The sequence below is a fragment of the Delphinus delphis genome, chromosome 10 (assembly GCF_949987515.2).
Source record: "Delphinus delphis chromosome 10, mDelDel1.2, whole genome shotgun sequence".
NCBI classification, from domain to species: domain Eukaryota; kingdom Metazoa; phylum Chordata; class Mammalia; order Artiodactyla; family Delphinidae; genus Delphinus; species Delphinus delphis.
The window spans coordinates 25,383,436-25,400,130 of record NC_082692.2 but is presented as its reverse complement, the minus strand read 5'-3'; the positions used below and the strand labels follow the sequence as shown (position 1 = coordinate 25,400,130).

At 43.6% G+C, this 16,695-nt stretch overlaps 1 protein-coding gene across 1 annotated transcript; it reads right to left on the bottom strand.

The window, feature by feature from the left end:
• Positions 1 to 1,083: 1,083 nt before the first annotated feature.
• Positions 1,084 to 14,911, bottom strand: LOC132431927 (glutathione S-transferase A2). The gene is made up of 7 exons (XM_060021660.1): positions 14,768 to 14,911; positions 12,170 to 12,283; positions 10,045 to 10,096; positions 8,921 to 9,053; positions 7,117 to 7,258; positions 4,736 to 4,867; positions 1,084 to 3,873 (listed from the first exon to the last, which is right to left on the bottom strand). Exons 2-7 carry the CDS (start codon positions 12,254 to 12,256, stop codon positions 3,748 to 3,750), a joined length of 672 nt encoding a protein of 223 aa, XP_059877643.1. The 5' UTR covers positions 12,257 to 12,283; positions 14,768 to 14,911; the 3' UTR covers positions 1,084 to 3,747.
• Between the last annotated feature and the right edge of the window lie 1,784 nt (positions 14,912 to 16,695).

The window sequence follows — 16,695 nt, the reverse complement described above, 5'->3', positions numbered from 1 at the left end:
ATTGAGCAGAGTTCCCTGAGCTATACAGTAGGTTCTTGTTGGTTATCCATTTTAAATATAGCAGTGTGTAGATGTCAATCCCAAACTCCCTAACTATCCCTTAGCTAATGTTTTTAAATTCTCAAAGAATTTTAAAATATGGAACTTCGCAATTAAGTGCAATGCAGCCCATCGGCATTTAGTACATGCTTTCTTCACGGATGTATGTGTGCATGGAGCATCTGTGTGAATGCGCAAGTACATTCTTTTTTAAAAAATTAATTTATTATTTATTTTTGGGTCTTTGTTGCTGTGCACAGGCTTTCTCTATTTGCGGCGAGTGAGGGCTACTCTTCATTGTGGTGCGCGGGCTTCTGATTGCAGTGGCTTCTCTTGCTGTGGAGCACAGGCTCTAGGTGCGCGGGCTTCAGCATTTATGGCACACGGGCTCAGTAGTTGTGGCTTGCGGGCTCCATAGTGCAGGCTCAGTAGTTGTGGCGCATGGGCTTAGTTGCTCCGCCACATGTGGGATCTTCCCGGACCAGGGCTCAAACCCGTGTTCCCTGCATTGGCAGCAGGTTCTTTAACCACTGTGCCACCAGGGAAGTCCACAAATACATTCTTGTACTGGAAGCTTTGTTTCAAGAAAGCTTAGCATAAAAATATCCATTTGTTATTGTTTGCACTCTTTTCTACCTCAAAATCACAGAAGTTATTAGACCTGTCACAAGATCTTGTTATTTAAAATATTTATTTAAAAATGTAAAAAACAAACAAAAAATGGGCTTCCCTGGTGGCGCAGTGGTTGGGGGTCCACCTGCCGATGCAGGGGTCACGGGTTCGTGCCCCGGTCTGGAAGGATCCCACATGCCGCGGAGCGGCTGGGCCCGTGAGCCATGGCCGCTGAGCCTGTGCGTCCGGAGCCTGTGCTCCGCAACGGGAGAGGCCACAACAGTGAGAGGCCCGCGTACCGCAAAAAAAACAAAAACAGAAACAATATTAGAGGCAGTTATTCCCACTATTACAGGGCTGCTTTAGGTTTTGAAATGATTTGGTGAGGTTAAGCAGATAGCTCCCTGAGTATATTTAAATGATTCTATTAAAATGTTTTGATCCACACTTACCTTCTCAATGAGTTATACCAGCAAATAGTAAATAGTAGTCTTATTAGTTGGTCCCTGTCCTTTTTTTTTAAGAATTTTATTTTATGTTTTGGCCACACGGCTTGTGGGATCTTAGTTCCCCGACCAGGGACTGAACCCAGGCCCTCGGCAGTGAAAGTGCAGAGTCCTAACCACTGGACCGCCAGGGATTTCTCGACCCCTGTCCTTCTAATGTCATTTACAATTCATTTATTTTACAAGTTTTACAAATTATACCAGCATACTTATCCATGAAACCCCAGAAAGCTAATTTAGTTTAGTTTGGCAAATCCACACTCTGTGACTGGTTTTCAGTTTTCTCTCCATCCTTTTTTGGTGCAGAAGCAGATGAATTTTACTTCTTTAGTTCAAGCAATGCTTTCAAATAGCTATAGTGTGAAACTATACCTCCCAAAATACTGTATCATCTGGGCAAAATCTTATGGAAGAAAGCCAGACATTGGATTCCCATTTCACCTAGAATAAAATCCAAGTTCCTTGACAGGACTGAAGGAGCGTGTCATCTGCCGTCTGCTGCCCCTTCTCATGCCACGTGGCACACCCGTTCTCCAGCAATGTCTCTTTTGGCTTGGTGCACCAAAGACACTGCTTTCCATGCTAAGGCTTTGAAAATTCTGGTTCCTCCGTCTGGACCCCTCTTTGCCCATCTTCTTGTATGTCTGGTTCTTTCTCACTTTTGTGTCTCACCCTATCTATCACCTCCCCAGAGTGACCTTCCCGTACCATCCATCTAAAGTGGAGCTCTCAGGGGATATATGTATATGTATAGCTGATTCACTTTGCTGTACAGCAGAAACTAACACAACATTGTAAAGCAACCATACTCCAATAAAAATTTAAAAAAAAATAAAGTACAGCTCTCATTGGGAAAAGGGTACAAACTTTCAGTTATAGGATAAATAAGGTCTGAGGATCTAAATGCATAACATGGTGACTCTAGTTGATAACACTATATTGTATTTAAAAAAAGTAAATATGTAAGGCGATGATGGATGTGTTAATTAATTTGATGGGGGCAATCCTTTCACGGTGTATATCAAACAGCACATGATACACTTTAAATATTGTACAATTCTATTTGTCAGTTATACTGCATTAAAGCAGGAAAAAATAGAGCAGAGCTCTCCCCTCGCCTCCCCCCACAGTTAGTCTCTGTTACAGACCCTATTTAATTTTCTTCATATCCCTACCATGCCGCTCTTGGGACTCATCCAGGTTGCCCTGCCACACGCTGCATTTCTGCCCAACGTCAGACTCTGGAGCCTTTTCAGAGCCTTCTTCACAAGCCTGAGCTCCAGAGAGGGGAGGGCTGTCACTGATAATACATTATTTATTTCATGAAAATTCTGACCTTTTGAAATGAAGCAGGATTGGATGGGATTAGTGTGACAGCATGTTGGTAAGAAAGGCGTGTGAATCACGAAACTAAGAAAAAGGGAGAGGGTTTCCCTGGTGGCGCAGTGGTTAAGAGTCTGCCTGCCAATGCAGGGGACACAGGTTCGAGCCCTGGTCCGGGAAGATCCCACATGCCGTGGAGCAACTAAGCCCGTGCGCCACAACTACTGGGCCTGTGCTCTGGAGCCCGCGGGCCACAACTACTGAGCCTGTGAGCCACAACTACTGAAGCCTGTGCGCCTAGAGCCCGAGCTCTGCAGCAGGAGAAGCCACCGCAATGAGAGGCCCGTGGACCACAACAAGGAGTGGCCCCCACTCTCAGCAACTAGAGGAGGTCCACGTGCATCAGCAAAGACCCAGTGCAGCCAAAAATTAAATAAATGAATAAATAAATAAATTTTTAAAAAAAGAAGCTAGGAAGAGGCAAGGAAGGATCGTCTCTAAAGCCTTCAGAGAGAGTATGACCCTGTCACACCTTGATTTCACACGAAGAGCCTACAGAACTGTGAGGGAATACATTTCTATTGTGTTAACCACTATACTTGTTGTCATTTGTTACAGCATCTGTAGGAGCATGATACACAAGGCCAGCATGATTCTGGATTAGAATTACCCATTTTGTTGTTTTTCTCACTAGTGTAACCTCCTTGAGGACAGGGACTATATCTGGCTTATTTATCCTTAGTTACTGAGCTCCTGGAGCACAGAATGTTCCATATTAGATATAAAATAAATATTAGTTCCATAACTGAATAGGAAAAAGGTTTGATTACCTGAAGGAAAAAGGTCCTCTGAAAAAAAAAGAGAAGAAAAGTTTTTAGGTTCTGGGTCAGAAAGGCAGCAAAATTCAAAAAAGACTATCTTTGTGTCACCAAGAATACCAGATGACAATTTCTACTTAACTCTTTTTGACTATGATAGTTGGTGTATGACAATTTTTTGAACAGATCAGAGCCCATGACACTTTCTCTCCCTTTATTTATGTTTAAGTCCCAGGCACATTCTAGGAGGAGATCATGATTTCGTATGTGATCAAAACAAAATGGATTGCTCTGCAACTAAATCTGCATTCTAATTAAATTAGCCCTTATACTTTGGAATATTTATTAGCTTCACAGTAGCCAGGATCTACATATAGGTAAAGCACTTCACTGTTGGAAAACTTCAATCTCCTGAAGTTTTCCCTGTGTTCTGGGCAGCCACGCCCGCTTTATTGCATCCTGAAAATCTTCTTTGCTTCTTCCAAATTTTTCTCATCCATGGGGGGCTTCCTCTGGCTGCCAGGCTGCAAAAACTTCTTCACGGCAGGGAGATTGCTGACTCTGGTTTTCAGGGCCTGCAACGCACAAGAGCACAGCTCAGAGTGCAGCCAAAGACCAGCCCCGTCGTGAGCACAAACCAGGGACTCTGAGACCCTCCCAGAAAAGGGCCAGCCGAGGCCCCTCCATCAGCACCAGGATGAGGCTGGACACAGACACCTAGTGAGGCAGGAAGATAAAAGCATAATAACGTTTTCCCCAGAGATGTCTTAGTTTAAGACTTCACTCAGCTCAAGTCTTCCTCATGTTCTTCCTACACGTAAATTCTGCAGACGCACCCTGTCGTGCGATACGAGGAAGAGTAACGTGTCTCACACGACAACACAGATAAAGGCTCCAAGATATCAAGACAGGAAGGTATAGGGGAATTGGGCTGGAACTGAAGACAGAAAACATGAAAGGTAGACAATGGGGCCAGTAAGAACCAATCTGCCCTCGGAGAGAGGGAGAGATGGGGAGAGAGAAATGAACTTGGAAGAGAAGGAACAGGAGCTGAGGGGAAGAAATGAGATGGTGGCAGACCTGCGCAGACAGACTCACGTAAAGAAAGAGGAGGACACACCTGGGAGGGAGGGAAGCAAAGGGGAAATGAAGAAAGAGACTGAAATGGAACCGGGGCAGAGAGAGGCGCTAAGCCCTGGGTCTCTCTCCTGGGAAAAGGCAAGTCATTCTCCTTGGGGCAGCGACCATCTCCAATGTCTTTGGCGTGACCAGATTCTTTCCATGCCCCAGACCAAGGCCTTGGAGTGAACTGTGGAGACCTGGGGGCAGTGAGGCCTGGACAGTGTCAGGGACCCTAGCATCACAGTCCCAGGGTCCAGAGAGCAGATGCCGAGGTGGGAGATGTGGGCTCCCCCCAAAGGCTGTGAGAGAGCTCACCTTCAGCAGAGGGAAGTTGGCCAAAAGGCTGGGGTCCAGCTCTTCCACGTAGTAGAGAAGTTCAACCAGGTGGATGTCAGCCCTGCTCAGCTTGTTGCCCACAAGATAGTCTTGTCCATGACCCTTCAACACCTGGCGAATGGAGGGGTCAGATCAGGAACACGGGCCCGGGCAGGCTGGGCCCAATGCTCTTCCTCTGTCTCCCCTGCCCCACTTCCCCCTCTGTGCCTCACTGGGTGGGTGTGGACCTTCAGACCTTCTGCTGCCCCTGGATCAGTGAGACGGGCCAGGTGGGTCCCTGCTGTTCCCTCCTCAACCTCAGCGGAAGCCAGGACACCATTTTCTTTTCCTGTTCCCACCTCGCTGTGGCTGCCTTACTTGCTTCCACTATATACACCGTGTTTCTGTTGACCTCACACCCTAAAGCATGCAGCTCTGAACTTCATGATGCGGCCTTTCATCCATCTCTCTCTCTCCCCTCCCCCACCTTGGGCAGTGATTCCACCTTCATGACAGCTTTCTACCACCCTAAGCAAATTATTGCAGAGTCTGTATTTCTTCTCTCCTCTTGTCTGCTCTCCTCATTTCCTGGTCTCTCCCTCTGGAACCTGAAATAAACCTGGGTCAACCTGAATTCCCATCTCCCTGACAAAATCGACTCTGACTCCTATTCCACCTGTCTCTGTCAATAACACTGTGGAATATATTATAATTTGCATGCTGAACTGTCTAGGGGTGATTGCACTTAATGTTTGCAACTTACTTTGAAACACCCCCCAAAATAATATGTTTGATCAGAGGAGAAAAGGATAGGGAGATACATGATGAAGCAAACATAATAACAAAATACTAATTTTTGATTCTAGGTGGTGGGTATGTATGAGTTGATTGTACATCTCTTTCAACTTTTCTATGGTTGAATTTTTCATAATAAAATATTGGAAAAAATATATGATGCTTACTTAAAATATTGCAACAATATGAAAATCATAGAGGCAAAAACACACATATCACCACCAAGTAAAGATAATAACATTTTGGCAAATATTCTCCCAGACTATGTATGAATATAGAAGTATAGCTAAAAATTAAAGAACATAGTAAGACATCAAATGCTATTTTGTAATATACATTTTTCATTGATGTTATCATGGGGGTCTTTGATTTCAAAACACAGATGTACTTAAACTGCAATGACTATAGGGGTTTCCACCATGTGAATGTGCCTAAACTTTGAGCACCATAAAGCCAGAAGAATGTAGTTTCTGATTACTATTATTCACTCCTTGACTAGGACCTGACACATAAGCAATGAATTAATACTTGTGAAATGAAAGAATGATTTAAACTTTATAAAGATGAGGGTGTTGGTTAAGCTTTTTATTTTTATGTTAGCCTTCTGCATCTCTTACGATCATTTTTTTTCAGTTCATGATTCTTGTTTAGCATGATTTCAGGTAGTTTGGATCTTGAGGTGTTCTCCTCTTACCTTCAAAGAGAAACATTAACTAAGATATATACTACATATAATGATGGAACATTATTTTCCTGGTTTTGTATGATTTTCTTCAAAAGTCTGAGAGCCATGTCCCCAAACTTTGTAGATTATTTTTCCCTGAACAACTTTTCTTCTGATTCTTCCTCTCCACCACTCTGCCCCCATCTCTGTTTAGATACATCCCATCCATCCCCCAAACAGTACCACACTCTCCTGATGGGTAGGGTCTCGTATCTCCCTACACATGGTACCAGAATATTTTCTGATGCATCGCTGTCATTGTGCTCCTCTTGGATCAAAGCCCCTGCACTGTGTTCTGCAGGATCCATGTACTCCAGGCTCTAGTGTGGCTCTCAGAGTTTCCATAGTCCAAGCTCTAAGTATAAGAATTCCAGATTGGGTCTGAGTAAATCAAAATTTTGCTGACGGGCTTCCCTGGTGGTGCAGTGGTTGAGAGTCCACCTGCCGATGCAGGGGACATGGGTTCGTGCCCCGGTCCGGGAAGACCCCACATGCCGCAGAGCGGCTGGGCCCGTGAGCCATGGCCACTGAGCCTGCGCTTCCGGACCCCACATGCCACAGAGCGGCTGGGCCCGTGAGCCATGGCCACTGAGCCTGCGCTCCACAACGGGAGAGGCCACAACAGTGAGAGGCCCGCGTACCGCCAAAAAAAAAAAAAAAATTGCTGAAAAATTATAACTTGGGTAAAACTTGGGTACAATTCTTTCTCATAGTCAATTTTTATAAAATGCCCTAGAGTCAGGGTGCTACATTAGTATTCAGAAAGGCTCACAGAGGTGAAGGTCAATGCCCCTGCAATGCCAAGCACTATTTTTCTTTGTTCTTTGATCTCAGTGCCAAAAACGCTGAACAGTCCACTCACTTTTTCAAATGCAGGAAGATAACGGTTTGTTATACTCTCTTTGATCTGGCTCGTCTTGGCATCTTTCTGATCAGGTGGGCACAGTGGCAAATGCATGATCATTTCACCCAGATCTGCCACACCCTCTGCATACATATCAATCCTGAAAGACAAAATGACCGAATTGTCAAATGTCTCCTGTGTTAGATTTTACAGTTTAGAATGAGTAAGGATGGGGCGTCAGGAGGTGGCAGAGTAAATCACCCCCACTGGGTGCATTTTTCTATGTCAGTCATTTAGTTATGATTTTTCTTAAATTTAACATTTCATTCTAGAGCAAGCCATCGAGGAAGATATATGTCTAATATTTTTGTTATATACATGACCAAATGTAGGGACAGAGCATATCAGTGACCTGTCCAGAGTCACAGGCATGAGAGAAACGGGTGGAATCACTGCAGGTAACCACTGAGACCATGCCTAGGGTTTGCCGTCTCTGCTGTGGTGTGTTCTGTGCACAGTTAGTGTGATGAATTAGTAACACCTCAGTCATGTCCAGAGAGAGTCCTGGCACCACGGACCTAGCCATGTCCCTCTCCCTGTCCCATCCTGTTACACTACCAGGACCCTTTAGATGCCCAACCAGCACTTCCTCCAGTTATTTCCCATAGAATATGGTTCCACAACCCTCTTCACATATTGTTGCCCAACTCTAGCCTTGTTTGCATTTCTCAAGACTCCACCCAAAATATCCCCCGAAATCGTGCGTTTCTTCATTTTGTTCCTACAATATATATTCCAGGTAATTTTGCTGTTTTTCTTCCAAACATGGTTTCCTACAATAGTCTTTTTAAATGAAAGCTTTATTGAAATATAATTCCCATACCAGAATGTCACCCTTTTCAAGTGTAAAATTGTGTGATTTTTCTTTGTAAAGTCACAGCATCCTGTACCATCATCATACTCTAATTCCAAAATATTTTCATCACTTGCAAAAGAGACGCTCAGTGTTTTTTCAGGCATTCCATGTTCTTCCCTCCCTCCAGCTTCTGGCAAACACTAAACTGCTTTTGGTTTTACGGATAGCAATGTTCTGCACATGCCAAACAAATGGAATCATACAGTATGCATCTTTTGTGTCTGGTTTCTGTAAGAGAATGTTTTCAAGGTTCACCCATGTTGTGACACGGATCAGGACTCCATTCCTTTTCATGGCCAAATAGCATTCCACTGTACGGATGCGCCTGCCTTTGTTCATCCATTCATGGACATTTTGTTGTTTCCACTTTTTGAATATTACGAACAATAGTGCTATGAACTTTTGCGTACAAGTTTTAGTGTGGTTGTATTTTTAATATTTTTAATTCTCTTGAGTATATTCCTAGTAGTGGATTGCTGAGTTGTATGGTAACTCTATGTTTAACTTTTTGAGTAACTGCCACATTCCATGATTCAATCATGGGGTCCCATCACAACACAGAGGAGACCCCCCCAAATATGGCTGTATTGAATAAATCTGCCTGCTACAAACTGATATTAAAATGTTCCAGATAACCCTGGCATCATGGGCTCCGTCTCTGCAAACCCTTGTCAAGTGGCCAGTCCATATAAAGGGCTGATAAATTAGGTTCCTGGTTATCATTCTTATAATTTCTGAAACTGGAGAATCACCTTGTCTAGATACTTACCTTCTGAGGTTTTATCCTCTAGACACTCAGACAGTTTGTCCCTTGTTTCGATCCCTGTGAACACATCCTGCTCACTCAGGGAAGGACCTAGATTGTTCTTATTAATCATTAATGAAAGAACAGAAAAAATACCGTACAGGGCTCTCTCTTTCATGTCTTTCCCATAGAGGTTGTATTTGGTGGCAATGTAGCTGAGAATGGCTCTGGTCTGCACCAGCTTCATCCCATCAATTTCAACCATGGGCACTTGCTGGAACATCAAACTCCCTTCTTTTGAAAGAAGAAAAGAAATAGAGTGAAATGTTGGATGAATCATACTGTTAAGGTAAACTGAAACATTTTATGTATCAAAATTTTTGTTGAAATGACTGAAGACATAAAAGGAAACAAAAATTTTACCTGGTAAAATTTCCATGGAAATACCTTTTAGCTTCCTGTAATCCTTTTGCTTATCAATTTGCCTTTTTCTTTTCAATCTATTATTTCAGTTAACTTTTTATTTCCCATTCAGAGCATGGTATGTCCCTTTATTTTATGTGTTTGATTTGTCTTCATGGATTTTTAAGAAGAATGTAGGAGAAGTTCCACCAGCCAGTTGCCAAGTCAAAAGGGAAATTCTCAAAGTAAGTCTCATGGGGTTCATGGCATTAAGGCCAGTTCTAAGAGAGACTCCTACATAGAGTGTTTTGTACGCCCTTCAAATCCCACCACTGGATGGTGTGCAGGACAGGCCTGTTTTCCCAACTCCACCGATGCTGGTCCTTGCTCTTTATCTCCCTCCTCACACGTTCACCTGGACTTTGAACTAATTCAACACCACCTGGTTATTTTAGTCTGCAATATTGCTATGATATTACCATGTCAAACCTGTCAGAGAAAAGAATTCACGGCAACTGCTGGGCCTGTTTCTCCCCTCTTCTTTCTAATGCATTTGTTTTCCTTGGGTGGGAGGGCTGTGTGGCATCCTGGACTGATACAGTCACTCGCGGTGCAGAAAGGCAGGGAGTGCACAGAGAGGGCATTCACAGGGCACCGCCCGGGCCGGCTCCTTTAGCAAGTACTCAGAGTTCCAGCCCTTCCTAGTCCTGAGTGAGCTGCAAGACCTGCTCAAGAAGCCCCACCCCTTACCTTTAACCATGCTTCTCCCTCTCCACTGACCCCACTCCCACCATGCACACACATGGCATTGCTGGGGTTCAAACCTCAACTTATGACTTGTACTCGATCCTCCCATCAGAGGAATTTAGTTTCTTGGTCTTACCATTTCTTAACTTATCCAAGTCTCCTGGAGTTTTTATAAATATCTCTTCAAACTGGAAAGCAGAAACAGTCAATGAGTTTTTGTTATTTCACTCCATAACATTATTGAGCTTGAATGACCAATGTCGGGTGCATACTATGGAGAAGCTAAGATTTCCGAGTTTGGCAGGGTACACAGAGGACGATGCTCATGGCCATTTGGAAATCTGGATTAGAGCCACCAAGATAAAAGCAGGGGTTGCAGCACGTAATTGCTTATTTTGCAGCTTCAATTCACCTCCACACCGTCTCCACCTCTGTCAATCATTAGGTTGTGATTTGGAAGGGGGAAATCACTGGAGGGAAGGGACTGAGAAGTCCCTCTAGTTATGGAGTTTTAATATCTCTGGAAAGCCCTTCTCTCCTTGTGAAATCAGAACAAGGTATTGAGTGTCCCCCAGCACGCAGTACCCCTGGGGCCACTGACCCCCAAGATGCTGCCACCAGGGGCCTCTGCTGTATATTACCTCCCTCCATTCAACTTTATATTTTGAAAAGGGGTCTTGATGGTGAAAAGTTTGGGAACTGGGGGTTTCTAACTTGCTAAACAGTTTATTGTGGCTCTACATGATCCCATAGGGTCAGACTATACAGAGAGTGAGGTGTGTGGGCAACAATTTATAAAGCACCCAGTTCCAGATAACATAGGGGGTGGTGGGTGGTCAGTGTGGGAGGGTGGCCGAGGTAGGATGGAACTTGCTGGTGGGCTGTTGCTTGTGAGACCAACGGAGATGGGGTTGTGAGGATCTGCCTCTGGGCCCAGAGAACCCAGAAGTCCTGACCAAGAGCCTCTGGTAAGCCTTGTCTCACACCCTCCTCAGTCAGGCTGGGCTGGACAAGAGGAGGCCTGGGATGCTCTCAGCATCTCCCCCTACTTCACCTTCTGTTGGTGAACTCATCCTGCCCAGGGGCTCTGAACACAGGGGCTTAGGTAAACATGCTGTTAGGAGGCTAAGAGAGCACACTAGAGGTTCCCTTTGCAGGATGCCACCTCACCTGAAACCCTCCTTTACTGCTTGCTCTCCCCTCAGGGACCAAGTCTCCAGCGTCTGTCCATGACTCCCTCCCCAGGAAACCCGCACAGAGTTGCTGTGTCCCTCTGACCTGGGCTGAGAAGTGCTTTTCTCAGAGACACCTCTAGAGGGAAGCACTCAACAGAGTCCCACACTTGCTCCTGAGAATATGTCATTTTAACACTTTAAAGTGCTTGTGTGTCCTCCTAGATGCTCCCACCCCTCCTTTAATCACCCACTTACTTGTCTGCATCCTCACTAGACTGTAAGCTGCCTGAGGGCAGGGACTGTGTCTGTCTAGTTCACCCCCGTATCTCCAGGACCTGGCAGGGAACCTAGCATTTCAAGGTGCCCAACAAATTCATTGCTGAGTGAATACATTAAATCTAACAGAGAGTTTGTTACAATCCGCCCCTCTCTGTATTTCTGGTTTATGTTTTAACTTTAATTACATTTATTTTCTAATATGTATATTTTTGTCTTTTTGTTATGGACATTTGTAGCATACAGAAAAATGAACAGCAAATTATCATAATCCTCCTTGTACCCATCAACCAGCTTCAATAATTATCAGCTCAACCCAGCTGTGAGTTATCTATATGCCTACCCCCTCTCCCCTTCGTAATAATTTGAAAGAAATCCCAGATACCTTATATTTCAACTTTAAATAGTTCAGTGTATATTTCTAAAACATTAAAACTATTAAAAATAACCACAATACATTATAGCACCTAACATATTTACAAAGTTTACTAAATATCAACTGATATTTAATGTTCATGTTTTTGACAGCTGTATAAATAATATTTTATAATTTTAAGAATCAAAATCCAAATTAGGCCCACACAATGTGATTAGTTTCTTAAATTTACTCTGTTTATTCTCTCTAATAAGAAGACATTTTAATAACATATTAGGACAAGTCTGTTTATCTCTTAAATAACTGACAGATTTGTTTTAATGCAGAACTCTTAACAGGTCATTTAGTATGAAAAGTCCCCTAGCTTATGTAAGAAAAGTACTTTGATACAGTTAATTTAGATTCAACTTCAGATGAACAAACTCAGGACATACCTCTACTCCAGCTGCAGCCAGGAGCCACCGGATGGCCTCCATTCTGCCCCGTCCATTGAAGTAGTGAAGCTTGGGTTTCCCCGCCATGATGGCAGTCTCCTGGTTTCTCTAAACCTTAATGGATGAATGAATGAATGAGTAAATGAATGAACAAAGAATAAAACCACAGAAGCAAGATGTACTTTATGATATATGACTGAACAGCACCAACAATGCTGAAGAAGTATTGGCCTCCTTTGTCGCAGAGTCGGAAGAGTCCCTGGCATGTCTGCCTTGGCCCAAATTCCCACCCCCGATAGCCAACTGTGGGAAACTGCACCAAACCATTGTCCAGTCTCCATTGGGTAAAATCTGATTGTCTTGGCAGGCTAAGAGGTGAGTCTGTGGTGAGGATGCATGGCTGGGGGTTTGGGAGCAGAACAACTAGAGAACTAGTATTTATTAAAAACCTCCTAATGGGCTTCCCTGGTGGCGCAGTGGTTGAGAGTCCGCCTGCTGATGCAGGGGACACGGGTTCGTGCCCCGGTCCGGGAAGATCCCACATGCCGCGGAGCAGCTGGGCCCGTGAGCCGTGGCCGCTGAGCCTGCGCGTCCGGAGCCTGTGCTCCGCAACAGGAGAGGCCACAACAGTGAGAGGCCTGTGTACCGCAAAAAAAAAAAAAAAAAATATATATATATATATATATATATAGTTATATATATAGTTATATAGTTATATCTATTAGTGAGGATGGTTGAGAAAACTAGATAAGGTACAAAAAATTCATAATAGGGACCAGGAAATCCAATTTCCCTCCTGCTCTCATTTCCTGAGAGACAGGCGAGTCTCTGAGCACACCGGATAGCCCACGCGTCTTCTTTCTTCTGTCTGTATCTGTCTGTCTATCTACATCTATCTATCTATCTACCTACCTACCTCTTGACCCATAGCTCCAGTAGGAATGAGACTTTATACATATCCAGACTTTTTTCAGCCAAGTTATACAATGGCTCCCTTTTTATTTGGCTTGTGTGAAAGATGAGTGATGTTCACTGATTAGTTAACCTGGAATGCAGGAAGTTTCTGGCGAAGATTCAGTGCAGTCTGGCACAGCACTGAACACAGCCTTTCGAAACCCCAGGACCGCAGCTAACCCCTGGTTCTGCCCCTGAACCATGCACCCCACCTGCCTTTCCCCTCAGGCCTGGCCCCAGCCCCACTCACTCCCTGATCTGGACAACTCCGGAATCTGCTGGTCCCCCAGCCCCTTTGCATGCGTTCCAGCCATGGCAGTGGGTTCCACCCACTGCTTTTTAGAGCAGGAGCTCAGGGTCTCACTGTCAACACTTGATGGAAAAGATCCCTTGTCTCCTACCTCCTGTTTCTTCCCTGGAAATGCAGACATTTCTCTGATCCTTCTTGAACACCTTGTTTCTGGTTGACGTATAAACGTATTTCCTTCTCTTAACAAGTTTCCTTGAAACTTCCTCAACTAAGACTCATTGGGCAGTTTCCTGTGCTAAGAAATGATGGCTGCTGGGGAACACGACAGGAGCCTGATGTGGTGGCTGCCCTAAAGGGGTTTAAATCTAGTCAGAAAAACAGGTTTGTAGACAACTGACAGCGCATAAAGGGCCCATCAGTGACTTCACTTTATTGGTTCTACCCAAGAACCATGATTCTCTTAGCCAAGCAGGGCAGAGCAAGGGGAATGGCTGTAGGCTGAGAAAGCAGAAGTTGCTGCCCACCTGCCCAGGTGGCCTCAGCTCCACTGCATCTCAGCCTCCAAGTTAATGACTCTACCCCACGTGTCATGGGATCCAAATGCTGCTGTCTGTAGCATCTTGCAAAGTGCTTCTCGTCATTGCTGTATCCATATCTTCTCTTTTCAGTCTCAGATACTATAATTCTCCCGTGAATTCATCCTGCCCTGGACAGCTCTAGGACTTCCACGGGATCTCACTGAACCTCTCCTGTCTAAGGCCTTTGTTTTTTCCCTCCAACATTAATACTTATAACAGTGCATTGTTCACGCCTACATTCCAATTTGAATGACTTGTACCTTCTAGCCAGGTGGATTTCTATATTTTTTAAAAGCTAATTCTCTGCTCCCGTATTATCTAGTTTTCCCATCAAGACTTCCTTTGGAGGTTTGCCATGAGTTGCTTAAATCCCAGAGAGAGAAGGGGAATTGCCACAGCCCACTCTAATTTTCTGTTGACATTCAGACTTATTCCCATTTTAATGAATCTTAATTTTGATTTTTCACAGCCCACACAGTATTACAGCATCACAATTTGCACTTGTTGTGAACTGACTACTTCTACAGAGAAAGTGACCCCAGCATAAACACCTACACTCTCTCACACGCTGGTCATATTCTCCGATTGTCTAAAATGGTATCATTCTTTTTTCTCCTCATATCATTAATTTTTCTCAGATCTAAATTCTCATGCCTAGGTTTCTAAATTCTTCATTTTTGCATTTCTGTAACGATGTATCCAACAGCAATGGACTAAAATTCTCCCCTAAGCACAGCAAGAAGGCACAATGTGAGTATAAAACAGTTTTTCTTGTGCTATGAGCACACTATACAGATGTATAAAATCAGTACGTACCTTATGAAAGTCTGTCTCCCACTTGGCTCAGCACCTCAAAGCCAAGTCCACATGTGTTTATAAGCTGTTGTTACAGTTGACTGAACTCCTCTCTGAAGCAGGGAGAGTCGGGTTAGGGAAAAGCCCCTCCCACAGCATTCAGGGCCACTGGTTCCATGCTAGATTTAAAAAAAGAAAAATGATGAGTCATTCCCTTATCATGATACAACTGGTTAATATCTTTTCAAGGTTGGCAATTAAATACAAAATTTCAGATTGATTGGACCCTTTCTGCCAGTGAGTGAAATATTGAAGTATGGCTTTTTTTTCCCTCAGTTTTTTTTTAAACTTTTTTTTTCTTTTTTAATTGAAGTTAATTTACAATGTTGTATTGGTTTCAGGTGTACAGCAAAGTGATTCAGTTATACATATTTACATATATATACATATATATATTCTTTCTCAGATTCTTTTCCCTTATAAGTCACTACAAAATATTGAGAAGAATTCCCTGTGTTATACAGTACATCCTTGTTGGTTATCTATTTTATATATAGTAGTGTGTATATGTTACTCCCAAACTCCTAATTTATCCCTCCCCAACATTTCCCCTTTGGTAACCATAAGTTTTTTTTTTTTCTAGGTCTGTGGGTCTATTTCTGTTTTGTAAATAAGTTCATTTGTATCCTTTTTTTTTTCTTTTTAGATTCCACATATAAGCAATATATTATCATATGCCATTTGTCTTTCTCTGTCTGACTTACTTCACTTAATATGATAATCTCTGGGTCTATCCATGTTGCTGCAAATGGCATTATTTCATTTTTTTTTACATAATAAATTTTATTTTATTTATTTATTTTTTTTATTGGGGTATAGATGTTTTACAATGCTGTGTTACTTTCTACTGTGCAGCGAAGTGGAGTTCCCTGTGCCCTGCAGCAGGTTCTCATTAGTTACCTATTTTATATATATTAGTGTATATATGTGAATCCCAATCTCCCAGTTCATCCCACCCTCCCTTTCCCCCCTTTGGTGTCCACAAGTTTGTTCTCTACATCTGTGTCTCTCTATTTCTGCCTTGCAAACAGGTTCATCTGTAACATTTTTCTAGATTCCACATATATGCGTTAATATATGATATTTGTTTTTCTCTTTCTGACCTACTTCACTCTGTATGACAGTCTATAGGTCCATCCATGTCTCTACAAATGGCCCCATCTTGTTCATTTTTATGGCTGAGTAATATTCTGTTGTGTATATGTACCACATCATCTTTATCCATTCATCTGTTGATGGACATTTAGGTTGCTACCATGTCTTCGCTTTTTTAAATAGTGTTGCCATAAACGTGACATGTTTTGTTTTGGTTTTCTGCTGTGTTGGGTCTTCGTCGCTGCAGGCGGGCTTTCTCTAGTTGTGGCGAGCGGGGGCTACTTGGGCTTTTCATTGAGGAGGCTTCTCAATAAAGAAGGCTTCTGCTCCCCCTGAATCAGTAAGACAGGCCAAGTGGGTTCCTGGTGTTCCCTCCTCATCCTCCGTGGAAGCCCGGCCACCATTTCCTTGTCCTGGGCCCACCTCACTCTGGCTGACTTACTTGCTTCTTCCCCTGGGCCAAGGGCTTAGCACCGTCTGCACAGTGTTTCTGTTGCCCCACACCCTAAACTGTGCAGCCCTGGGCTTCATGACATGGCCCTTCATATCTCTCTCATCTTTCTCCCTTGGGTGGTGACTCCAACTTCTTGACAGTCTTCTTCAACGCTGAGAAAACCATTTCAGAGTCTACATTTCTCCTCTTTTCTGCTTCCTGGTTTCCTGGTCTCTCTCTCTGGGACCTGAAATAAACCTGGATCAACTTGAACTCCCATCTCCCTGACTCCTAACTTGCACTCCATGCTTGCGCTCCTAACTTGCAGCATGGTACGATCCACATGCTGTAATGTCTGGGA

Excerpts from the sequence above, each read along its gene's own strand:
- LOC132431927 (XM_060021660.1), bottom strand. The coding sequence starts at position 12,256 with ATGGCGGGGAAACCCAAGCTTCACTACTTCAATGGACGGGGCAGAATG. Across the intron at positions 4,868-7,116 it reads ATCTTCCTGCATTTGAAAAA|GTGTTGAAGGGTCATGGACA; the intron begins GTGAGTGGACTG and ends TCCATTCGCCAG. Across the intron at positions 3,874-4,735 it reads CCAACTTCCCTCTGCTGAAG|GCCCTGAAAACCAGAGTCAG; the intron begins GTGAGCTCTCTC and ends TGTGCGTTGCAG.